This window comes from Ixodes scapularis, unplaced genomic scaffold (assembly GCF_016920785.2).
Source record: "Ixodes scapularis isolate PalLabHiFi unplaced genomic scaffold, ASM1692078v2 PGA_scaffold3__209_contigs__length_174095766, whole genome shotgun sequence".
NCBI lineage: Eukaryota > Metazoa > Arthropoda > Arachnida > Ixodida > Ixodidae > Ixodes > Ixodes scapularis.
In genome coordinates this window covers 26,213,470-26,240,357 of record NW_024609868.1, presented here as the reverse complement: position 1 = coordinate 26,240,357, position 26,888 = coordinate 26,213,470, and the positions used below count along the sequence as shown (strand labels likewise).

Here is a 26,888-nt window from a genome sequence, read left to right as displayed (position 1 = left end):
AATCGGTTGGCGACTATAGACTCTGATATGACACAAGCCATCCAGAAGACTGGATATCTGCATAAGATCATTCATGCACTGCCATTTCTAATTCAAGTATAGAGTTATACCTTCTCATAGCATCGTCTAAAATGTTAAGGCTAAGATAAACATTTTCTATACTCTAGTTAGCAAGTCATCATTTGCTTCAAACCAGTAAAACCTTCATTTGTCCCTATGGACGGTAACACGAGAGGTGTAAAAGAGCGCACAATACCTTCAGTCCACAAACAGCAAGGTAGTCTTCATTGCAGGAATTCCCGGTGATGGACAGCACTGTGAATGGTACAGGGGCAGATGCCAGCCTCTGCAAAAAGAGAAACAGAGCTTTTTGCTTGTTTTGTGCCTACCACATCCCTTCTTAGAAAGTGCTAGTCCTTTTTTAGGAAGTGGAGTAACAAAAACTTTCAGCCTTTCCACTCTGGTGAAGAAGGAGGAGCAGCGGAGTTGTAGCTTCTGTTCTCGGCAGTGGCTTTCTAGGCGAGCGATCTGCTCTTCTTTTGCACCGAAATCTGAAGCGCTCGACGCAGTGGAGTTTTAGATGATAGCGACCTTACAGCGGTTGCGGGACCATTCGCGCTGCTGTGCACATCGCCACTCGTTTCGTTCCCGCTCTTCTTCCTCCGAAGAAATGTTGCCGCCATCTATGAGTGACGCCAGCAATTAGTTGTCTGGTTTGCCGAGGCTGGAAAGGTTGCTGCAATCTATGAGCGACGGCAGCAAGCAGACAACTGGCAAACACAACACTGGACAGCTACCGTCATATATGAGCGACGGCGGCAACCAGAGTGTTGTGCCGACCGCGGGTGCCGACATCTGTTTGGTACCAGACACGATCCTGGGGCAACTAGCTTTTAACAGCTCCGCTGTAAAAACAAATAGCTACCAACACACGAAAACTGATTCAGCAGTGGTGGTTTCACAGGCAATAAAACGGACTTACCGTGATGGTCAGCTTGCGCTTGCTCGAGTCTGCTTGCTTGAGGAGTGCCGAGAGTTGCAACAGGGTGATCTGAAAATAAAAACACAATATACGAGAGATATTAACGGTCAGAAATACTGGGTGATAACGGCTGCAGCACGAAGCCGGCGCGAGAGCCTCACCTTTCCCTTCTCGTGGCTGACGGCCAGGTGCTGGCGCTTGCCCTGAGGCGACGCCAGGCAGCACATGGCCACCCGCCGGATCATGTGAGCGCTGAGCAGCTGCCGGATGGTCTGTCCTTGCTCCCCGGAATAGTTCATGCGCACATTCTCAAAGGCGCCTTCTTGGGAACCAAGGGTGGGGACCTGGAAACAGAATCAGAATCAAGAACAGGACGGCGTTTGCCTAGAAATCAATAGGAAGTAAAATTCCCCGCAGCTTCCTTCCCATCTATGCAATGCTGTGCCGCACTTTTCGAGACAAACTTGCAAGCAAAACTATGAAGACCTGGACCCAATCGAGCGGCGGCAAAGGGTCGTTTGCAACCACTCTCTGCATGTTTACGACCAGAACCCCCAGGCACTGGGTAGAAGGAGGATATTTTCTCTGAACCCAATAATGGGGCAATGAAGAAAGCGGCAGCCTTTTTCGTGCTGTGCACAGAACGGAGTTAGCTTGAAAAGGATCGAAACAAGCTTCCCTCAGAAATTTGCCGCCCCTCCATTCTGCTACCCTAAGCAGCTGCCTACTCTGCCTACTCCCGAGTCCACCCCTGTCCAAACCTCAATGCCAGTTCCATTGTCCAGTCCCCTTAATGACTAGCACAGGAATGCAACAAATCACTCATTTAAAAAAAGGACATACAGGCTTGATGATGGAAAGGCTAAGGAGCACAGAATGTATTGCTAAATTTTTCATTATTTTTATTACCTATTAGTTACTTTACATTTCTCCATATTCTCATATTTTATTTTTATTGTTTTATTTTACTTTATTTTAATTTATTATATTTTTACTACCTGATTTTACATTTTTCGATTCTTATTTTATTTGTTTTATTATTTTTACCCAAAAACCTGCCACTCTCGCCATTTACGTTTGCATTCAAATAAAAATCATTTACGCCTTTCAGACCAGCTGTGCCAGTATAGCTCAGTGGCTACGGTATCCGACTGCCACCACACTAACCCAGGTTCACGCCCCACCGGGGCTCAAACTTATACATAAACTTTATATATGACCTTAAAGGAACACTGAACATAGGAAAAAAAAATTTTTTCTACCTGGTTAAGACAGGGATTCCAAAATAAATGTTTGCGGAAACAAAACTTTTTTTGGCGCAATATCCGTGTTCAATAAAACAAATCATGAGCCATTCCACTCTGTGAAGGTAGATGACCAGCGAAGCTGTTTAGCAGACGACAGAGACCCACCCCAAGGAAACTAGACACGCGCGACGGGTTCACCACCTCGGGATAGCAGAAGGAAAGGAAACTAGGCACGCAAGCACTTGGAACAACGACAAAGAGAGGGCGGTGCGAGCAAAAACATGGCCGACGCAGGTCGCACAGCGGCAAATCTTTGAGAAACCTTTATTATCTACCTGAGAGTCTACTGATCTTGAAAATGCTGCCTACTTATAACTAATCTACTAAGTAGACCTAATGCTAAATTACCCAAGCATCAAGGAGAATGCAGGGAATGGTGTTCCATGCACCGCCTGTGACGGCTTCTGCAGCAGTAACTGTCTCAAAACAAAAGTTTAAAACAAACGGCATCTTGCACGCGCGTTCGTCACAGCTTTATTTTGGTTATTTACTTCAAATCTTTCATACAGAGATAGCGTGTGCATGCGGCGCATGCAGCGATGCAAGCGTATAGTTTTTAGTCACTGCACACAAAAAATCCACAGAACCCTAGCCATAAACAGCTTCGCTGTAAAAGAAAATGTTTTTTTCAACAAACATTTGTTTCAACACATACCTGTCCTAACCAAGTAGGAAAAAAATTTTTTTTTCTAGGTTTAGTGTATTTTTAACGTATGTAACACTCCCAAAGTGTCAGTCCATGATGCTCGTTACAATGCTCATTAGGATGCTTGTTCATGACAATTTTTCTCATAGAAAAACTACCCATAAAACACATTCTGCGTTAAAACTACGCCGGGCTACTTCTCGACATTAGGAAAACCATACGTGTACTGCCAGGCCTCTGCCTCTGCATTGAAGAAGAAAGGTACTAAGTAACAGGGTCACCCACCATAAGTTGGTCGACATGCTCGAAGACCTTCTCCAGGGAATGGAGCTCCGAAAGCGCCTTCTGCGCTCGTGCCGAGCTCCCAATCGGGGAGTTGCGGTGGTACGTCTCCACGATGGCCGGCATTAGCAGCTGCACCAGCTCCAACACCGTGCCCACAAGGTTGGTCGACACCTACGGGAAAAGATTGTAGCCGTCGTTCTAAGTTCTCTCGAAGGGAAAGCGTATGTCACTGCATAACAGATGCTAAAAAATACAAAAGGCTTTGAGAGACGGAAGCCATCGACTCACAATGTGGTCTATCAAGGCACCACGGAAGGCCTGAAAGAAAACAGAAAGACACTGTTAGATGTACGAGCCTCTTACAAAGCTGAACAACCCTTCTGCAGAGTACCACAAAGCTTACGCTCCTCTGCACCCGGGTTGCAGTGACATCATGTCAGAGGCCACAGTAGTGGCCTTGCTGCTGAGTGTGTACAATATTTTTACACGTATAACCCGCATCCAAATTCCTGTAAAATCGAAGGCAAAGTAGGGGAGCGGGTTACAAGAGAATGTCGGCGGACAGTGCGGCTTCGCCGCAATGCACACGGAAGTTGTAGGGATATAATCCCTAGGGTCCCTTTTTTTCGGTTTCTCCTAGGGACTCTTTTCTTCCCGCTTTCTCATTCTTACATTAACTGAAGAGTGTTAATCAAGTTTGTTTGAAGAACATTGATAGAGTTTGTTATACTCTTTCTGTTGCCAGTCTCATTCTTACTTTTCACCTTTCAAGTAGCAATCTTTGCTCCGTTTTTGTGGACTCCAAGACGTCGGTCGCTGTTCCACTCTGTCGTCGGATTCAATGCCAAAGAGATTGGAAACCAAGCGGCAGGTTGGAATTACGACCGCTACGACGTTGATCGGTTGTGCGTGCGAGTATGGAGGAACAAGGAAACCTGCAAACTGAAAGCAGCAACTTACAACCCTGAGAAAGTGCCCGTAAAGTTCGTCGAGAAGAGAAAAGGTTCATGCCGCATCGACAGAGATTTGGCGTTACTGCGTCTTTTCTAAACTAGATGGTGCGGAACAGTTTCAAAAAGTGCTGTATTAGCAGTTGCCTTGACGGCATAGATAGAGATGCCACCTGCGACAATGAGGGTGCCTCAGATGATGGCTTGCAGTGAATAAAGCATTGAGTGTATTCAAAATAAAGGTAAGGCTCTAGCGAGATCTGCACATTGTTTTGTGTAATTAATGCAAATAACAATGTATATATATATCTTTTTTTTAGAGAGAGAGTAGTAAGTTGGGTTGTGGATTATTGGCTACGTGAGCGATTGAAAGCGTGGCTGTGGTCGGCCCACCACAATTGGCCGAATGCTTACTATGACGTCAGCAAAGGATGTCTCATCAAAATAAGAGGAATGTAAGAACTTCAATTTTCACGGTGTCGGCAGTGTTGCTTTGAGAGCGCTGTGATTTCAGGCTTCCAGCATGCCCATTAAAAACACCATCGAACTTGTTGTTCACAAGGTAACGACGTCACGAAAGGTAACCGAACGAGGGCACCACCGAAACATCTCGCCGCTAATAAGCAGGGGCAAATAATATGTGCCAAAATATGGTACCTTCCACAGCATCAGGGCCAAACTTACCAATAGCTGCCAAAGGCGGCAGAATTTTGGGGGTGGCCAATTTGTGGCTGCCCCCAAACTTACTAATTCTTTTTTTCTTTTTTTAAATCTAGCTCTGTATTTTGCTACTTTGGGAATTCTAGCTCCAAATTAAGCTACTTTTGAAACATTTAACTCTAAACTTAGCTACTCTCCTTCTTATCCCCTGCTCCCCATGGTCAGTGACCATTGTTAAAAGCTGCTTAGGGTGGCAAAATGCTAGGTCCGCCTCTGTGCAGCATGCACTACACCAGTGATTCTCAAGTGGGGGTCAGCGAAGGCGTTCTAGGGTTCTGCAAAGCCATGCCTTATCAGTCAAGCCCGGCAATAAAAGGTTTCTTTTTTTTTTTTCCAGACTGAGAAGAAATTTTACAATTTTCAGGTGAGTTTTCTTGCGTGTATGTCAATGAGAGAAGTCTATAGGGTGGTTCAAGTCACCAGGCTCGATCTAAAATGGACCGTAAAAATCGACGCCTGCACGTAGCTGTCTAAACTTTTCGTCAAAGGTGTATTTCACAGGTCGGTTTTTTCTTGTCAAATTACAAAGCGTAGTTCTTTTTTAGTGAAAAAAAGGGCCAAGAAACTTGCCAGGGTCTACGGTGGGAGGCGACCCAGACGACCAAGTCCAGCAGCGGGGTGTGTTTGGCGTTCGTATTGGTAGATGGCGTCGGGAGCAGCGTCTGAAGGTGCAGCCGACCAGTGAAAGATAGCAGACGACATGCAGACGAAATTCGTTGGCAGCAAAAGCGCTGCCGTTATGCAGACGTGTTCTTTTTGTTTGTTTTTTTGCTTTAAGTTTTGCTTGTATTGTTCGCATTTATTTTTTAACCAAGGGTACATTTCAAAAGGATTAGATTCATTTTAATAAACCACGGCAGTCGCGAGCCGTCGCGATAGGGAGGTAGCGCCATCTATCAATACGAACGCCAAACACACCCCTCTACTGGACCTCTGTCGTCTGTGTTGCTGCCCGCCGTAGACCCTGGCAAGTTCCTTGGCCTTATTTTTTACAGAAAGGGAGCTACGCTTTATAATTTTACAAGAAAAAGTGAAAGCCGTTTACAACTCCCTGTAACAGCGAATTAGAGCGCAGCTCTTGAGGAGGAGGAGGGAAGGGTAGTGGGGGGTGAAGTGACCTGGGGGGGGGGTCACGTGACCTTGGGGAGTCACGTGACCTTGGGGAGTCACGTGACCATGCCGATGATGTCATCAGTGACGTCACTGATGACGTCATCAGTGACTATGACGATGCGGACTCCGATGACGTCATCAGCGATGATGACGATGACGATGCGGATGTCGGTGACGTCATCAGTGACGTCACTGATGACGTCATCTGTGATGATGACGATGCGGATGCCCCCCCGAAGTCACGTGACACTCCCAGGTCACGTGACCCCCGCCGAGGTCACGTGACCTCCCCGATGACGTCATCGTCACTGATGACGTCACCGGCATCCGCATCGTCATCATCACTGATGACGTTATCATCACAGATGACGTCATCAGTGACGTCACTGATGACCTCACCGGCATCCGCATCGTCATCATCACTGATGACGTCATCAGTGACGTCACCGGCATCCGCATCGTCATCATCACTGATGATGTCATCAGTGACGTCACTGATGACGTCATGACGTCATCGGGGAGGTCACGTGACCTCGGCGGGGGTCACGTGACCCTGGGGGTGGTCACGTGACCTGGGGGGTGTCACGTGACTTCGGGGGGGGGGGGGGGGGGGGTCACGTGACTTTGGGTGTCACGTGTAGGGATGCCGCGAACTTTTTTCGAATCGAAGTTTCGATGATCGAATCAAGCGGTTCGAAAGGTTCGAAAGATTTCGATTTTTCGAATTGTCTATATCGTAAAATTCGACGGAAGTCGAATTTTCGAACTTGTTAAGCTAAGAAGTTCGACGCTTTTCGAACCGTCGAACTTATTACGCTAAAAAATTCGATCTTTTTCGAACTTTCGAACTTAATGCGCTGCAAAGTTCGATGCTTGTCGAACTTCCGAACTTGACTGACCAAAAAATTCTATGAATTTCGAACTTTCGAACTTATTTATCAAGAGAATTCGAAAAGTTTCGAACTTTCGAATCCTGAAAAGTCAGAAGTTCGACGAACTTCGAACTTTTAGGGTATAAGTTCGACGTTCGTCGAACTTCGAAAGACCGGCGGACGGTTTCATTTGAATTCAAGTAGTGAGGTACATTCGTAATTTTTTTTTTTTTTGACTTTTACACGCGGTGCTGCATTCCTTACGAAAGACAATGCCGTTTGTTTCAATGTTCTGGCATGCTTAGTTTTAAAGAAATAAATTCCCGAAGGGGCAAGGAAGGACGACGGGCTTTGACGATTATCGTTTGTGCCAGATTTGAAGCGCGCTGTAGCCGAAGCTATTTATGGTAGAGATGTTATACTTTTTAAGAATGATCTATGTATAGCCTAGGTAAGTGCCGTTTTAAGATGTGATTATTGTTATTCAACGTGAGTTTCGAAGAAATGTCCAAACATGTATCTACATGCAATTATGCCCTAAACTTGATATTTATTTACGTCTAAGTTGTTTGAGGTATCGCATTTAAATTAACACCACAGACAGTACATATCATTGCCATCTGCAGAATACAAAATAATGTATTTATTGTTTTTTTCACGTTAAGGAATAAATTAACTCATGGGAGAAGATTTCTAAGTGTTCAAGTTCAGCATGTCATTAAAAGAAAACTTTTTTTTTTTTTTCGCTTCACGTTCCTGGGACGTGTTTCTTTTAGCCTGTACACATTTTGGTAAAAGAAACTTGTTTCGAAGTTCTGAACCTCTGAATATGCAAGAATACAAAACTTCCAACGAATTCTCGATAGTTTTTTTTTTTTTTTTTTCGAGCTTTTTATTCCCACATTTCTTTTTTTTTATTATTGGCACATGTATTTAGGTCGAAAAGACATAGCTTTGAACTTCCGAACCACTAAGCATGTGACGAGTAGTGCCTTCTGACAACGAGTTTCTAACAATGACCATCTACGCAATCTTTTACGCAGTGAAGAGCGACAGTAGCGATACATGTGCATAAATAATTTCAGATTAAAATAAGCTCGACCACGCCCTCTTTCCCCGTATTGTTTTCTTTAACAGTCCGAAATATCTGGAAGGGGGAGGAGGAAGCTGAAGCCCCCCTCCCGCTACCCTCTTTCCCCCGTTTTTCCTCTTCCGACGCCACTTGTATGGTAGCACGCTCCTCGACCTCGAGTTGTGTCGGCTTTTTGCGAGGCGATTCCTCCGTCCCAGAAAATAAACCTCCAGGACAATTACAAACTTAAATTACTATATGCCAGCGTCACTCGGGCGGCGTTCGATCGGATTACTACCAGCGTGCAAGGGGTGGCGAGGTAGTTTGCCAGGTCGCTTCAAGGTTTTTCTGAGCCTCAACCTCCTGCTCGACCCTGGCCGTTTCGAACTGGATGAGTATCGTTAAACAGTGCTCCCCCCGGGCTGGCGGTCACAATTACTGATCTATGGTCACACGTCACTCTGCACTGGCAAATATTCCAGCACATCCGGGACACTCGTTGTCTCATTTAATTGCCTGACCAACTTCGCAGAATCTAGATATCACACCCTAACTTTTCTAAACTTGATTTTGTGAAAACCAGCGAGTCTTGAAAACGTTATTTGAAACTGAAACTATGGAGGAACTTGAAAACCGGACTTCGAACTAAACTTGGACTAGAAAGGAATTCAAAATCTTCGAAATTTTTTTTTTTTTTTTTTTTTTAATTTAGCGTTAAAAGAGAATTGAAACATTCAAACTTTTCGACCTTAATGCAGAAAGAAATTCGAAATCTTCGAATTGTTCGAACTTCATGTCTATAAAAGTTCCAAGCGTTCGAAGTTTCCAAATTTTATTTCTATATTTCCAAAGAATTTCGAAATCTTCGAATTTATCGTACCTGAAGTAAAAAAATATTCGAAATATTCGAACCCGAAATGTTAGAAGCCGTGAAAGCTTCGAACTTTTCGAATTCGGAACTCCACTGTAATCGAAAGTTGCGAATTTTTCGAATTCGAACCTCGGTCGGTACGAAAATATCGAAATTTTTCGAAATCGAACCTTAGTTCGCTTCGCAAATATTGAAACCTTTCGAAATCGAACTAAGGGTGGTTCGCGACATCTCCCCAAGGTCACCCCAAGGACACCTTGGGGTGACCTTGGGGGTCACATGACCTTGGAATGACCTTAGGGGCCACATGACCTTGGGATGACCTTGGTTACGCCGACGCCGCTCAAGCCGGGAACGGGCCCCTAAGAGCTGCGCTCTAAAAAACCGACCTCTGGATTACACCTTTGACGAAAAGTTTAGATGGCTACGTGCAGGTATCGATTTTTACAGTCCATTTTAGATTGAGCCTGGTTACTTGAACCACCCTATACTTCGCACTTAACCTTAGTTATAGAGCCCAACCGTTGAGCATATGATGTGGGACTGTCCTGGCTACCAGAGCCTCCGGTAGCAGCACGTCCCGCAACACATCCGGACTTTACTCGACTGGACCACTCCAAGCAACGACGGTTGGGCCCGCGACACATTGCTTTCCCTGTGGAGGTTTGCGTGTGCCGCGGGCATTTACCGTCGTCTGTGATCTCCCCCTCCCCTTCCCTCCCCACTCCCCCTTTAGGCCTAGGAGCCAGCCCTTTCTAAATAAAGTATTTTCATTCATTCATCCACTTATTAAATCATTAGAATTAACCTACACCTTTACCTTCCGCTCACCACAAACGAGTTCCTCCATCATCTCTGCCGATTCAGAAGGGGTTTGCGAAACCTCAATGGTTGACAACCACTGCACTACACCACTAAATTTGTCCTCAGCAAGAACAAGTAGGAACGCCCAGCAGCATAATGTGATGACTTCACATGCAAACCATGTATGCATGTACTCTATCCGCATATTGACAACTTTGAATCGGGGACACCTAGCAGTAAATGCACAAGGCTGTGGGCAATGGTTTGCTCTGCCATTCGTGCGTGCAGAAAATGATTAAACTTGCTGGGTCAAAACATAAAACTGTGAAACAAGGCCCAGAAACATGCCCTCATACTTGTCTGGAAAAAATAAAAATAAAGGAAGACTCTTTCTCCAAAAAGGATGCATTCAAACTTAAGTATTATTGTGCAAAAAGAAATGTCTTGGATCTTAAAACAATATGCCTAAACCATCTACAAATACCAAATTAAATATATATTTGCAAAAATAATAATTCCCTCACAACTCACGCTAGAGAAGTCTTGGCCTTCAGTAGTTTCTCGAACACAAGACACACCATTAGACGAGAGAGTTTGTGTAAAAACCTCTCTTTAGTAAAAGCTAATATAGCAAGGATATGGAAACAGCAAAACAGTGCGGGAGTCAGCGTGTAATACTGGTACAGGCTCTTCAGGCACAAATACAGCAAGATACCCATATAGCTACTCTTTCCCTTGAAGAACGGATTTTACACCTGTCCCTAAGGGACCAACTTGCACGGTCCAACTAAAATCTACATTTTTCCAACTGCTACCATGTATATGTTTGAGACGGTTTAAATGTGAATTTCCCACGCTGTGTTTCAGCCTTACCTCCAGCTTCTCGGCCAGCTGCTGCCTGTGCTTGAGGCTCTCCTCGGAAGCCTTCTTGGCGTCCATTGGCGCCGAGGACGAGCGCGCCTCAGCGCCCATTGCAGTAATGCCAGCGCCACCTCCGATCGCTCCGGTTCCCGGGGCAGGGGAAGAGGCCCTCTTGCGGAGGGAACTGGGAATCCCATTCTCAGATGGCAGGGAGAAGGCCGCAGCGGCAGAGGCCCCCGTTACGCCTTCCGAGGATGTCTGTGGGTTCCTCTTCACCAGTGCCTGAAACATAGGGACACAGGACAAGCTGGCACCTGCTCTTGTATGTGGAAAATAACGAAAAATGAAAAACGGAGGACAGAGGGTGGAAGACTGAAAAGGCACGGGCAGAGCAAAAGTTTTTCTAAGTGTCGGGGCGGCGAACAGAAAACAATATACAACAAAAATACACACTAGGACTCAGTAAAGCAAATATTAAAGCAATAGCTTTATGGGGCTTACCAACCCCGAAAGTTGCCTGAGCACGAAACTTGTAGGTCGGTCAGTCCGTAACCACTAAACTATATTGATATTAAATGGCAACCGGTGCCAGAGATTGAACCGCGGTCACCGGCGCGGAAGCCGAGCGCACTGCTGACTGAGCTATGGACCCAGCATGCAGGAACAGAAGGAGCAGAAGCAGGTGGTGTGAGAAAGCATGCGGAGCGGAGATCAGTGGAAAAAGCAAGAAATAAAAGGTACAGAAACAGGTGATGCAGAAAAAGTGCAGAATGACGAGTGAAAAGGGCAGGAAAGCTCGCTTTCCCTCTTGGTTACCCAAAAAATTTGGCGAGATTCGTTTGTGCCAAGAGGGTCTCACGCAGCTTGACAAGCAGTTGGAGAGGGAGGTCGTTGCTGGTACTAGCACCAGCATTGCCAACACCGCCCCCTACAACAATTGCGGCACCATCTGTGCCATCTGAACGACCATTTCCGACGTACACACGCTCACCGCCATCCACAACCAAATTAAACTAGAAATGTTTCCTCTCGGTGCACTTTGTCAGTTACACACAACTGATGAAAGCGTTCGAATTCATAGAAGACACCAACTGTGATACGACGCCCATGATCATCGCCGGAGATTGTAATGTGAATGTGCAATGCAATCCGTGGTTTATTGGCTTCATGCGCGAATCGTTCGGGCTACACCCCGTGAGCAGTGCCACAATCCCGACCACCCACCACGGCACCACCATCGTAGCGCCTTTGCACGAGGCATTCCCGGACTATGTTGCATGGACTTTGTAGCATACTTCTCGGTAGATGAACCGTTGCTCTTTATTAACGTCCAAATCAGAAGACAGCGACAACACTGTCAAGAATCAAGAACAACAAAAACAGTGACAACCACCACGACAACCACTACAGCGCCACCAACAATCGCCACACTGTGTTTGCGTAAGGTGAAATTGCATAACCACCACAGGGCTGTACGACAGGAGAGTGCACAACACGAGAGCGCCAACAAAGAGCGCGCGACAGGAGAGCGCGCGACAAGAGAGCGCGCGACAGGAGAGCGCTGCGACACGAGAGCGCACGACACCAGAGCGCCTTGACAAAAGAGCGCACGACGGGAGAGCGCCGCGACATGAGGGCGCGTGCCACTAGAGCGCGCGTCACGAGTGCGCATGTGCGCGCCTTAGGAATGATCGGTGTTTGAGTCTTCAAACACGTGTTTTCTCGGATCAAACGCTTTACGTCATTTTATTGGTTGAGTACGCAGACCTGTGGGAAGTCTAAGAAATACAATTTTTGCAAACTCGAAATGAAGAGGCAAGATACACTGTTTTGGAAATATAGTTGTTTATCAATTACCATTTCATAATATTAAAAAAAATCAAAAATTGAATGACTCCGCGACACCGCAGAGGTAGTCTAGCATGCACCTTTGGTCGTACTCTTCAACTAGCTTGCTCAGATTCTTCGCTACACAAACGTGTAGCGAAGAATCTCCTTTGAGGCTCTCCACGAAGTACATCCGCCAGCTTCTGCTCTGTCAAGCTCCGCTCCCTTTGAAATGCGGCCACTAGTTTGTACGTGTCTGGATGAGGCAGCCCCAAGGACTTCTGCAATGCATTGTGACAGGACTCGATGTAATAGCTGGTCCTCGGGAGCCCTTCGGAAATCCGTTTGTTGCAGCTCCAGAAGTCGTGCGGGAAAAGTGCTGGCCTACGCGAGCGGCTCCTTCCGATACTCCAGGATGGTCACGTTATTTGGACCGGACAACGACCGGACCTCCTGAAGGCCATGAGAATCAAGGAAACCCAGTGATGGAGAACCCTTTGGTGCCATTTGTTCCTACTTTACACCTCGGGGCCTTCTTTCCGGGGACATTCTTTCCGGAACCCTCTACCAACCACGCTATTAGCGGCGTTACTTGCAATTGCAACATGAACCATACAGCCATAAATTAAAGGGGTGATTGGAGACTTTTACTTGATTGCCCAGCATATTTTACCGTATATTGGCACCTCAAATGTCCACATACCTTGAAGAGCGCATATCAAAGACAACATCCACAAAGTACAAAGCCCTACTTAAACAAATTTTGTTTTGATAAGAGAAAAGAAAAACACCCTGTATGTTGCATAGAATTCACAATATTGGCCTCGAGATCGACCTAGAGGTGGCGCTACGGTCGCGCTACCATCATCATCAAAGCGGGGATAGGAGAACGGCCGCCCCATAGGCTCTCCGCGGTCGCGCGCGAGACGGCGTAGATTCTTGCGTTTATTTTGTCGCATACTATCGGTAGAAAAACGATTCTAGCGGAAAAGGATGCAGTACTGTTCGGTGCTTCAGTGAAGATCGAATCGTGTTGCCAGCGTGCGGCCCAAATGTATATAATCGCTTCTGTGGGTGCGTCGTCTGCTCTAGGCAGACGTTGGAAAGCATGGATCACCACGACTGATGCCTGTTGAACTGGAATATTTATGTTAAATATTTGTTTCTTTTAAAATGAATGTATCGCTTCATCAACGAAGGAATTAAAAAAAAATCCAACCCAGATAACATAATACTGGTACTGTGGGCTGTGAAATCGCAGTTTCTATGCTTTTTTTAACGTCTAGCTTTTGCAGTAATATAAATATTTAGAATGAAGATAAGTTAGCGCTGTATTGGAAATTACCATGCTATTGAGTTCCTCTGCCCTTTTACTGTGCCATAGTGTAGGTAACATTCTTGGAGTCTGAACAAATCTACTGCGTTGCGATGAGGAGATAGTGTCTCTTCTTGTTAAAATCTGCAAACTTCACGGTAGGCAGGACAACTGAAACAAGTGAAACAAACTGTACTAATATATCTTTCGTGACTGTAATAAACGAGTGTAACCGGACAACGCAGCAATGTTCCTGTTATTAAATGCTTTTCTCGGTAGTGTGGGTTCACCCGCTTCAATTTTCTTAGTGAGGGCCGCAGATGTCAAGAGGCTAATACTATAAAATTTCTGGCTAAATAATCTTGTATTCAAACATGGTAGACCTTGCAACCCAAACAAACGACGCGCACCACGACACAGGCAGCATCGGCCGCAGTGATACTCTTTTACCGACGAGGGCTAGCCACCTTCACGAGACTTTCCGATTACCCTCCGCCCTCACCTAACGTATATCGGGACTGGGCATTCCTCGATTAACTTTCAGATTATTCAAGTAATGCTTTAATTGAAATTTTTTTGCCGGTTAATTGGAGCCTTGTGCTGGAGAAAGTCAACAAGGAGTAAAATATGCCTGCTTTAATAGTTTTGACGTCTTTACTTCTATTGTGGCATCGGCTTGCACGGTAAACCACTTCAGCGTGGTTTACCATTTATTAATTCTCCGAGGGTGATTATACTGTTTAAATAATAACTTAAAAATACTACATTTTAAAAGGCTTCCCGTGTTCATATTTATGTAGGACTCACAACGTGAAGTTTATAATGGGAATGCAATATGCCATTTATGACATAGTAAAACCAGTAAAAAAATGTGTAGTTTTAACGTCTTTCACGCAATATGACCGGGGAAAAATCAACATACGGATTTATTGATTGATTAGTCTATTGAAGGATAGCCATCAGTCGGGTTAATTTTGTAATAAAACCACAAACCCACTAAACATGCAATGCTTTATGAAAGCCGCGGTTTGTGCGAGATCACAAAAATACGTAGACCAGTGATTTTATAAAAAAACAACACACTAAGATTATGGAAGCCTCCGACTTAATAATAATCGCTTTGCTGAATTTCTTTGCAAGGCGAACGATACAACACAACCTTTAGTAAGAAGAAACGGCAACAAAAACATAAAACATTTAATAAGGAATGTCAAGCTCAGCCTGAAATGGGCTTGCGTCGTCGAGATCCATGCTTCTGAGCGTGCGCCCGTAGCAGACGACGCACGGCGGTATCCCCGCTTTCGCGCATTTCCGATTTCGGCCGCACGGTGGCGGCACGGTTCGATCTCGAAGCGAATATTGGGCAACTAACTTACATAAAAAAAGCTGCGCTATCCGAGAAAACATGTGTCTGAAAACTCCAATGTCTATCATTCTCAAGGTGCGCACGTGCGCTCTCGTCACGCGCGCTCCAATGGCACGCGCTCTCGTGTCGCGGCGCTTCTCCCGTCGTGCGCTCTGCTATCGTGCACTCTCGTGTCGCGGCGCTCTCCTGTCGCGCGCTCTTCCGTCGGCGCTCTGGTGTCGTGCGCTCTCGTGGCGCCCTTCCATCACCACAGTAACAAACCTAAGGTTGAAAGACTTTTGGAACATTAAAAGTATCTGAATAAAATTTTAGTTAGTTTCAAAACACTTTTTGTCGACTATGACCCTATAAAACTACCACATTTAAGCGCGTTTCGCAGAGTGACCGAACATGCAGCCAATTTTTGTGTTCAGTTTTTGTTGCATTGTTTGCTTTTACACTCAGTTGTTAATAGTAACGTAAGATCGCATTAACAAGTGTTCAAAAAATATAGACAGATATGCAGCCAATCAATGCTACTTAAAATTTCGTCCTCTATTTTGTTTACGCAAGTTTCTCTACCCTTCCTTTTCAATTATCTGAAACTCACTTCTATAAAGCCAAGAACGAAAAATAAAAAAAGCATGTATCTCAAACTAAGAAAAACAAAAAGGCTCATTTTAAAAAGCTGCAATGTGAAAGTATAGAGCATTTCATTTAACATTGTCTCAACTGGATCGTACAGTGCCATGCTAGGGGACCTTTGCATCCTTTTGCCGCATAATTCTCGCGAACAAATCAAGTATGAGAAAGGGCAAGAGGCAAGCAGCAAGCACCACCCACCTGGCAGCTCCCGTCCTCCTTGGCCCCACAGTCGCAGAAGAAAGAACCAAACTTGGCATAGGTCACATCGTGGTCCTTGTGGCACACCTTGGCACAGACCGTGCACACCCCTACCCCGTCCACCATCCGGCATGTGTGGCAGTGGTACCTGCAGGCACGGCAACAAGAAGATGTGGCAGTTCGCTCTCACCAAGTCAAAGGGCCCGACGACTTACCAATGTTGGTTCATGAACTCCTTCTGAGTCATTGTGAAGGTGCACAGCTTGTTGCACAGCGAGTCTTCGTCCTGCAAGCGACGATGAGCAACGTTTTATGATCGCGGCTGTCACACTGGCTCCAATACCAACTCTACCCCAATTTTTAGGCTAAAAAACGGCAATAAAGTTTTTGTAGAGACGATGCTACGCCTTCTTTTAGGAACATGTAGCAATAAACCAAAACTAACATTTTACGCTTCAAGCGTATACCCGAAGCATGCCACGAACCAGAGATATGAACCTTAGTAATCGCCGAAAAAGTGTATCGTGCCACGAAGGCCATAAAATTTCACCTTTGTGAAACCGCTACCACTTGTCGCGAAGAACGTCGAGTCTACATCAGGCAGCTAGTAAGCTCTCTTAGAAGCTGCGAAACAATTCGGCAGTAGCTCGTGTACGTTGGGAAATAGCTTGTACGGCAGCCAGTGAGGTACAGTGCCGTACACAAGGTGAGGGGCCTTACGGAATCTTCGCCTCCCGATTCGTCGTCGTCTGGTCCCATCTCGTCGGCCCAGTCGGAATCCGCCTCTGGGTGTTGGACATCGCCGTCGCAAGGCGGACTGGCTGCTCCGCCGCGGCCGAGCACAGGAGGCCTGAGACGTCGAGCAAAAGATGAGCACTTGGTAAGAAGCTGGCGAGAGTTATGCTAAGAAAGAACAGAGGATTCCAGTTTCCCAACAAAAATGCTCCAACAGTTGTTGTTCGGTGACATATTTTACTTATTTCTGAAAAATCTTTTAGTTGAAGTTAAAATGGACTCGCGATAATTCATGCTCGGGTACTCCATGCTTCCAGTTAATTTAAACGAATTCAAAAATTTTGTTTGTCCCGCTATGTTTTTGACGCATTTATAAGCTACTTAATTCAAACGGCATTTTCTCTTAAAGGGCAACTTCAGTCAATAGTTTTGAATTTGGGATTACGACTGTTTTCAGCTAAAACAGTGTCCCTCAATTACAAAGTATAATTTTCTTTCCAATATTGTGTGGTTTTATAAATATCACGGCTCAAAGTTTGGCTTTGGACGTCTACGGCAAAACCGAAACTATCTGCTAGAGGCATAGCAACGCTGTTCGTCAGCCCTACGGCCGCGAGGGGACGTCACGCTGGTGCTGCGGTACGCGGTACAACCAATCAACCGCAGCTCCGCCACGACGCGACGTCACGAGGGTGCTGCAGTGATGTGATTGGCCTAAGCCGTTTTGGAGCACCTTTTGGAGCAACCAAAATAGTGTTTTGGCGCAGCAAAAGTGCCGTTTGGAGCAGCCAAAACAGTGTTTCGGAGCAGCAAACAGTGGCTTTTGAAGCAGATTTTTTTTTATAAAAATAAAAATATTTGTTTTAAGTGCTGGAAAAAGGAAGGGCACTTTGCTCGCCACAATAAACAAATTATGGTCAAGTTAGACGACCTGAGAGTCTTTCAAGTTGTTAACTGAAATGCCAATGACACAACATATTTTGCAATGCTTCAGTTAAATGATACATATATATATGTACCCACTATAGATAAGAACCAAATTGCACATATTAAATTTATTTGAAAATGACCAGCTTAGCAGTAAATATGAAAGCATAAACTTTACTAGTTATATAATATAATAAATTGAAGCAGTATCCAACTGATGAAACACGTAACTGCTGCAATGCAATACGAAACTATACATATGAAAAAGGTGCAGTACGACTGGTGGGTGCTTTTCCTTTTGCTTGTTGAAACTTTCTGCAAGGCTGCTGCAAGCCTCGCTTAGCTTTCGGCAAGTAATGAATGTCCACTTTCAATGTCTCCAAAGAGACGTTGAGACATCCCACAAGTGTACAGTGCTGTAGGCGTTGCCGAGCAATTCCAAAACGTCTCCCACCGTTTTACTGTTTCCCGACATGCCAGATTTTCGTCAGAAGCGAGCAAATGTAAAGCAATGGATTGCAAGCGTCCCGGCTGGTACCTCTGTCGTGCAACCACGTTCGCGTGCACGTGAGGGCAACTTCGGCAGCTTGCAGTTGCACGCGCTTCGTTATGCGAACGGAGACGGCTGTTCGATCGAAACCGAAACTCTGCCACTCCGCTCCGTCGCCATCTGGTCCCCAAAATTGTATGCAAAATGTAACAATCCAGCATAAAAAAAAAAAAAAGAAAAACAGTCCAGCGGCGCACGCTTGCCAGGCCAGTATGCGAGGCACAACCTAATTTAAAAGGTTAAAAAGCGCAAACAGAACAAAGACAATAAAGCTAATAAAAAAAACAAAAAAACCTGAGCGCATCAATGCAAGACATTGCGAGTCAGGGTCAAAACGTTCTTGGAGCGCTTTGTGCAACAACTGAACTCAAGATAAACAAGCGTGCTGCACGGGTTCAGCGTGCAGACATTGCCTTTTTTGCTCTAGCTAACTTGTCTTAAACTTTTTTTTGCGACAGACTTTTCACGTACCGGGGTCCCTCTCAAAAGAAATCTCACAGAGAGAAACCTAGGTAAACAGTACTTCGACACAACAGTCTTTGAGCTAGAGGGATTTTTGTAGTAGCATTTAATTTAAAAAAGGACAGGATTGCTGGTTACCCTGCAGCGGTCCTTAAGTTTCATTTTAGAAAGCGCCATATCTGCAGCAATGTGTGGACGGAAACACCCGACGTGATAACCATGGCGGCGAGTGGTAGGCAGGGACCAAAAATAGTTTTGCCACGGCCGTCTCTTTCAGAAGCGAATGCTTCAGATCACAAGTAACTCCCAATGCGCAAAAACATGGTTTCGTTTTACAACATGACGGCATGGCTGGTACCCGGCAAGCTAGCGTTGGGGCGTCCATATACGCTTGCATCTATCGTTAAAATATTTTCAACAGGATGCGAGACAAGACCCACGAGAGCGCGAAATGAGGAACGCCGGGAAAAACCATGCGAGACCGGATGGACGATTGATGCAGCATACTTTCTGTCGGGGGGTCGCTTGCACCACCTAGCTCACGCATGCTCAATTACGGTACTCAGTTTAGTTTCGGTTTTGAAAGGCGACCGAAATTGGTCCTTTGGCGCAGATTACCCATATTTCGGCGAAATGTAGCAGGATGTAGCAGGGTTAGCCCCTTGGGGCAGTTTGGCGCAATTGGCGCAGCAATCACATCAATGGTGCCGAGACAGTGTTCCTTGACTAAAAGCCATCCATCAATACTCGTGACAAAAATGCCCCGCAACTCGACTCGGTCGTCTACGTTGCCATCCGCCATTGACCCCGGCAAGTTTTTAGCCCTATTTTGTACAGAAAGGGAGCTACGCTTTGCAATTTCACATGAAAAAACCAGCCTGTGAAATACACCTTTGAGAAAAAGTTTAGAGTGCTACGTGCAGGCGTCGATTTTTACGGTCCATTTTAGATCGAGCCTGGTGGTTTGGGACACCCTATAGTTATATTAGAGCTAACTGAGCTTAGAAGTGGAAGGTTGGAAACAACCTTCACGAGTTCAGCTGACTTTTCGTTTAAGCATGGTACAATGGTAGTAAAGGGCTTGGAGAAACCATTCCACATTTGATTAGAAAATATTCGGCGAAAACCGCTATTCGCTTCGAACTTCACCATTGTTTTATATGTGAGCCTGCTTATAAATAGGCCTGTGCAGAGGAAAGCATAAAAAATCTGCTTGGTATGTGTAGCTATTCCTATAGCAAATCGCTACTTTGCCCCACACCATATTTAGATGAATTTCTGATAATTCAAAATGTGATTTAAACAAGTCTGTGGCTTCCTAGAGTTTGAATTAATGAACCAACTGTAATGAAAACTAAAAAAGTGTCCATTCTTTAGTCCGTAGAATGCTGAACAGAGGAAGGACCATCGCCGGACTTCATGGCATTGCAGTCTCAGTTACTACAGCACACCTTGTTCTCTCGGAAGAATTTCGGTTGTACAAAGGTCACTCCACACAATTTTAGGAAACTCCGTGTTGCTCAGGCACTGGGATGTTAAATATGACTACCGTATTTATTCAAATATAAGTCGACCTTTGTTTTTCATAAATGCTGTCAAAAATTAAGGGTCAACCTACAATCATGACCAGAGAATTTTGACCTAGATTCGTGACCAGATTTCGTGGTCCTATAGAGTGCATGGACCTACCGAGTCACCGAGCCGGTGTTGCCGTAGCGCCACGCTGCTTCTTGTTTCAAAAAGCTTTTGGTGCACAGAAACGACCGAAACAGCAGCAGCCGGCGGGCCGCCGCTCGTGCGCATCCCTCGGGCGTCGGGTTTCGCGCCTGTCTGCAACTGCGGCTGCCGGAGCCGTTACCGCATACCCCTCGCAACGCAAGGAGGAAGGGAGATGCGACACGCCACGCACCCCTTGCCCCCTCCCATCCGTTCCAACCCTCTCCACCTCGCAGATGCGCAGGAAAAGAAAATACACAGGTCTCGCTTCTTGTTGCTCGCGGCGGCTCGCGGTGTTGCCGTTGCTCGCGGCAGCTGGAGGCGGCTCTCAGCGGTGCTCGCGTCTTCAAATTTGGTCTTTCATTGCTTCGCCCATCTTCACCTTTTTTCGTTTCTTGTCACCATTTTCCAACAGTGTCAGTGATGTATTGTTGCAAATTTGTGAGGATGTCAACAAAGCTTCCAACGACAATGACATGTCTCAAAGTTCTGACGATGATTAAGTTTTTCGCATTGCGCTGTGATTTAGCTGAGAAAGCTGTAAAGAAAGGTTTGTTTTACTCGTTTGCCCAACTTTCCTCTGTTCTTTAAAAAAAAAAAAAAAAAGTTCCCCTTATATTTAAAAAAAAAATTGTATTCTTTGCGAGTTTAATATAAAGGCTTCAACCTATATTCATGGTTTACTTTATTCAAGTCGATATAATATATTCCTTATTTACTGAACAAATTATCTTCAGAGACCTAAAACAGCTGTATGACTTTCTTACCACAAAGCTGTGACCTAACAATGCTGTCTCAGCAGCAACTTCCTACATGAAAGAATGTTTCTCTTTCTCTGTTCCAAAAGTACAATTCTAAAAGCTTTCCCGATTTCAGCGTATAGTCAAAAGCAGTAAAAAGGACAAACGAAAGATCACACTGAAACAGCATAATGTTTCACCGCAGCTCACTGAACCTCCAGTCTCAAAGACAAAATGCCCCTCCCCCCCCCCCCCCCCCCCCCCCCCAAGGTTCAACTCGTTATTAATGTGAAGCTTGCAATAATCACAACTGCCACGACTTCAAGCAAAAGAACAGAGCGAAATCAGGCACGTTACTTACAAACGTCTACGAATATACCGAGACCTCAGGGTTTGCACGAAGGAAATGAAACTGACCGTTCTGCGAGAAGTTTAAGCGAGCCAACCAGATCAGCGATGTAGGACAGGAGGCAACAGGCAGGTCCCATCACGAACTGGTGCTGCATTCACAAGATTTGTACACAAGTCAGAGCGGCTCAATAACGTGGCAAGCAGGCATTTCCACATGAAATGCTGAAAATCCGTAGTCGCACAGTACCGCGAGCAAGTTCCCGGAGGACGGGAAAATCATGTACTGCTGCGATTTTCATCCCGGTGCACAAGGGGAGAACTAGCACGATTGCCTTTCGTTCCTTCTCAAAGAGCCAAGCAAAAGTGGTCGTTTTACAAAAGTTGCAATTAAAGAATGCATTTAAAATTTTGATTTTCCCAGAACTTGGGTTTTAAATTACTGGAAGTAGAAGGCCATGGTTCTTTGTAGAGGTTCCACACAAAATAAATTCTTCTAAAACAAACTCTGTAAGCAACGAAATCTGCATAAAGAGTCAACTACCTTTGTTTTCATGCACAAAAAAAAAATGGCCTGCAAGGTGCAGTCCGACACTTACTTTTATCATCATCTGGACACTTTGAGGTGGTCTAACAAGACAGAAGTTTGATGGGGTAACCTACCTTTCCTTCGGAGGCATTTTCCTCTAGTTTGTCCAGTATGTCCTTTTGTGCCAGGTACTTTTTGCTGCAGAAAGAAGGATCGGAAAAGAATAGAGGGTACTTGAAAAATGCACAGAGAAGAGTAACAGAATCACGTAACTAAAACAATGCACATCTCTACACAGTGAAAGAATGATAGCTAGAGTCGTACACAGAATAAACCAAAAGCATTCCGTCCCTCACCGCATTTTGTCTATTTCAGAAAAATGTAGTATAATCAAATTTGGATGACGAGATTTGCAACAACCGTATATAATCGATCAATTTAGGAAAGCATGACACATGTGTTGCCAAACTTGAAGAAGTCTAAACATTGGATCAGACCCCTGCAGCTGTTTGTTTTAGTAACATGATACATGTATTCACTGTTTTGGAATGCCTATCTTAGCATCTTTGAGCCTTACTCTTTATCCACGATGTTAACTTCCTCAACCCCAACTCCTGTGATCATTTTTGCCCTTTTTTTACTTTCAGCTACCGTACTTACCATATTCTAATGCACACCCTTTATTTTAGAAAAATACACCTACCGTAAAATACCAAGCGTTCCACAATAAGTGCCCACCCTTCGATTACATAACAATCGGATAATACGCAAGGACATACCTTTACATATCGTTGACCTAAGGAGCGGCCATCCCACCCCCAGTTTACATAATAATCTCCAAATTTTGAGTGGGCGCAGGCTCCGGATTTTACGATAAGAACTGCCTTCCCGTTAGAATCTGATCGGGTAAGTACGGTATGGTTGACATTCTGTAGAGTGTGTAGGCCAGCCAGAGTCGCTGATCCCAAGAGAGATCCCTACCAGGTGTCCAACCACTCAGTGGCCGCGGTGAACAGCTGGAGGTGTCCTGCACCCGACCCGGCACCCGCCAGGGTCACCATGACCACCATGAGGTCGGAAAACCCAAGACCCTCGGACCCGGGAGACAGAAGCTGGGACCCGATCTCGATCAGTGCTGTCAGGAATGATCCTGCAACCTGGCTGGATACCTCACTGCAAAAAAAACAAAAAAAAAAAAACATGACAAGCAGAAAACAAATCTTAATGAAAATCCAATTATCTCACTCAATGGAGGGAACAGTTTCAATAGATCCAAGTCTTTCTTTTTTTCTTTCTTTTCTTTCAATGTATTTTTTCAGTGCACGTTTAGCGGTAGAATACTAGATATGAAGACACATTAACCACTTATTACCATTAGCTATGTAGAGGAAATAAACCCTTATCCTCACCATAAGTAATCTTGGAACCCCCACTACACACACTAACAAGTGTTATCAGCCCTCGTTGAAGCAGTATAAGAAAATCAAATTAAGCCTCACTTCCGAATGAGACACTATGTTTATATTTGAAACAAAAGTGGAAGAAGCGAGCATCTTGCGAGGAATCACTCCGAATTTTAGACTCACTTGTTTTCCTTCACAATGTATGTTGTCAGGTTCTGGAGCAACAGCCTGTTCTCTTGAATGCTACCACCGTTGCCGTTCTGTAAAAAAAAAAAAAAATTGCGGTGGCTTAGCTCGGTTACGCCAGGATATACGTAGCGTGAGCTTATGCGCACAAAATGAGAGGCGCTATCAAGCGGCTCCGGTGCAGCGTCAGACTTGGCTACTGCGCAACGGAGGCGCACAGCTGGGCATGCGGTGGCGCCAGTGCGTCTGCCACGGCTATGACGTCACTCCTCTGGAATGCGCAGACCGGCGAGGTGGGCGCGGCGGCGGCAGGGCACGCGGTGGCGGCTTCGCGTGGCTCTCATAATGAGCCGTGCTCATTATGCGTGCTCATTATGCAAAGCGCGCGGCACGTGCACCTTGCTCATTATGCAGAGCTCCGCCGCCGCCACCACCGTGCGCTCCGCATAATGAGCACGGCTCATTATGAGGGCCACGCGAAACCGCTAAACCTCGGCCAGTGTAGCTAACGCTACAAAAAAGACAGATTCAATTGAAACCCTAACTAAGATTCAGTCTGCTTTACTGTAAGGTATGGGTTTGTCCAACGAGACTCGGCGAGCATTGCCATGCACAGCCGCCGAGTGGAGCAGGAAGAAGAAGCAGTGTGAGGTAGTTGTTGGTTCTGGCGGTTGGAATGAGCGGGCATGATTTACGGGTGTCATAGATAAAGCGTCTCATAGACGTTGGAACCTGACATTACACATCGGACGACCAAAATGTAAGTCTTAACTCTGTTAAAAATGTTTAAAAAATCTATTTGGAGAAAATGGCTTTTCTCGTGTATGGATGAAATACCTTTCTGCAAAATATTATCACACTAGTGTGTAAACATGTAAATATATATAAAAAAAAACAAAAAAAAACTTCAATATTCTCATTTTCTTTGAGCATCCACTAGGAACATAAAATTGCAGTGTCTTTTTCTCTGTCGGTACACTTTTAAGTGTCCATTCCTTATAGGTATTTTCTGAAGTTTGTCTCGAGCAATATTAACATTGATTGTTAATGCTGTGATGCTAGTTTGTATAGTTTTCCAGATCAAGAGTTGTGCACAATTCATCAGTTTCTGAAACAATGACAAAGCTTGCTTTCTATGCTATGATCACATAAGTTTATCTAGACAAAATATTTTCAAATTTGATACAAACTATCATTACTGCATGAGTTAAATCCTTGCAAAAAAAAAGTCCTGTTAAATTTTCTCATATTTTGCCAAGGTGAAAAATATGAGAAAATGGTAATAGGTCCAACAATATATTACAAAGCACGTAATTAAATATGACTAATCGCCCATAATGTGAGTTCTAGTAAATGTATCCGCTATCTGAATGTATATTTAGAATCCCCACAAAATGAGATGTCTACTATAAATATTCTCTAACAAACAAGAAAAAGTGATAAGTCACAAGAACTCACGAGAGAGCTGCTCTTGCCACCCGTGGCCACTTTCATCAGCCAGTTCTGGAGGGCCTTGGTGTCCAGTTCGTTCAGCCGACCCATCTTGCTCAGCGTCACGTTCAGCTTCTCTAGACTGGCATCACCAGAGTTCTTTTCAACTGTAAATGTATCCATTGAAGCAGACTGGTGCATCAGGAGTTTACTCCCCTTTTATTTCATTCCCAAATTAGCCTTAAAGGCTGCCCCTAACAAATGCTGCAGTGCCACAAAATCCGGCCTCTATCACTCAACCCTGCTCAATGTAAAAAGACCTCCGACGTTAAAAGTCACAATACAAAAAGTTACAGTGCACCTTACTTAGCTGTTTGTCACAAATTACTGTGAGATCTTTTCCAATCCAAAGTTGACTGTGGTAGTTGTAAAAATAATCCAAAGAAAAACTGCCAAATCTCAATGCAGTTCAGGGATAAGGTTTACATACTGAAACCACTACACAACTTGTTGGAGTAGTGCAAAAGCTACAAGAAAACAACAAGATTCATTTTATAAACATTACAATGCTAAAAAAACCCACGTGATCTGGCAATTAGCTTAAGATTCTATTTTCTAGCTTATGCATGCAACATGGTAACATGACAAAAATTACTTTGGAGGAAGAGCTTGCTGAAGAATTTGAGAACCCTTGTTCCATATGCTGGGCTAAGATTGCCATCAGCTGCCGAGAGCAAGATGTTCCACATGTCTGAAGATAAAAAAAAAGATGGATCAGACAAGTTCACATTTAAACAAATGCTCCTTGCTCAGCTGCTACTCATCGCCAAATCAATGTGCCATGGTTCTATTTAAAAGAGCCTCATTACCTTTGTCGGCAAAGAACTTCTCGAGTGCCTTCTTTCCCGGCTGTTTGTCCAGCAGACCTTCCATGAACTTCAGACACTCGTGGAAGACAAATTCGTTCAGCTCGCTGTCAAAAGAAACAAAAAAACAAATACCACATTTAGAAAATATCTTTCAGTTCACAGCACCATCGTACGTGTGCCTCTTCGTCCTTGTTCAGTTTATGCTGTTTTATTAATGAGAAATAATAATTTCAATAATGACAAAAAGATATTTCAAGTTATGGGGGATCACTACCCAAAAGGATCAACTTTTGAACCTTAGGAATAATATGAATCAAATTTACAGTATACGTTGTAGACCACATATAACGTATGCAACAAGAGTTGCAAAAATCTGCACTATAAGCGTCGAGTTGAACGACGACGAAGAGAGCATGCCGGAAGTTTCAAGTAAAGACGCACAGGAATTCTTCCAGAAACTGAAGGTTCACTGTGAGCAGAACTCCTTCAGTGATGAGGTGTTCAAATGCATTAATGTTATCGAAGACCAGGTCGTCCGCAACGCCATTAAAAAACAGCGCCAGGCTAAAATCGCTAATTTCTTTCAAAATGCATGACACGCTTGAGAGAAGTGTACTGGTCCAGTAAAATAAGAGCTTTCTTCAGACTGAGCTTTATTCTTCATCTAACATAGAATAAATTGTTTTAGAAAGGTAAGTTGTCTCATGGTTATGGCGCGTACCGTGCTATAACCATGACACTATAACCGGTATTTCCCTTCAAGCGCCTGCATTTTAAGCGGTATGTAATTACATGGAGTTCTATGGGAGGCGGACTGGAGGTTGCAAAGAGCCGTTATATCCAGTCCTGCATTATAAGCGGTTACGTTATAAGTGGTCTATACTGTATGCTGACAGTTGCGAAGCACAATGCAGTGCAAGGTTTCATCTGTGTACATAAATTGCAAAAGAAATTATAGTTGTTTTTATCAGGAACACACTGGCTTTGTTTGAGAAAACTATCGTTAAAAAAATAATGTAATACCCAACGTTTTGTTTCACTAGATCTGCAGCAGAATGCCTAGAGAGTGCAACTGTGAAAACAAAATTTCTAAAAAGTAATTTATTTTGATGCTAACTATGTGGTTCAAAATTAAATAAATTTTTTTGCCTTTTATGGTGTCAACAAACTCTTGACATC

At 44.6% G+C, this 26,888-nt stretch overlaps 1 protein-coding gene across 1 annotated transcript in view; it reads right to left on the bottom strand.

The window, feature by feature from the left end:
- LOC8024382 (E3 ubiquitin-protein ligase UBR4) overlaps window positions 1-26,888 on the bottom strand; it is a gene marked incomplete at its 3' end in the record, with an annotated part of 100,128 nt that overhangs the window by 21,799 nt on the left and 51,441 nt on the right. Inside the window, 16 exon segments of the mRNA XM_042292359.1 lie at window positions 257-346; window positions 983-1,051; window positions 1,144-1,326; window positions 3,221-3,391; window positions 3,509-3,538; window positions 10,496-10,765; window positions 15,814-15,961; window positions 16,029-16,099; window positions 16,534-16,663; window positions 21,361-21,443; window positions 21,955-22,018; window positions 22,802-22,993; window positions 23,407-23,483; window positions 24,868-25,007; window positions 25,496-25,591; window positions 25,710-25,813. Coding sequence (XP_042148293.1) covers window positions 257-346; window positions 983-1,051; window positions 1,144-1,326; window positions 3,221-3,391; window positions 3,509-3,538; window positions 10,496-10,765; window positions 15,814-15,961; window positions 16,029-16,099; window positions 16,534-16,663; window positions 21,361-21,443; window positions 21,955-22,018; window positions 22,802-22,993; window positions 23,407-23,483; window positions 24,868-25,007; window positions 25,496-25,591; window positions 25,710-25,813 — 1,918 coding nt within the window.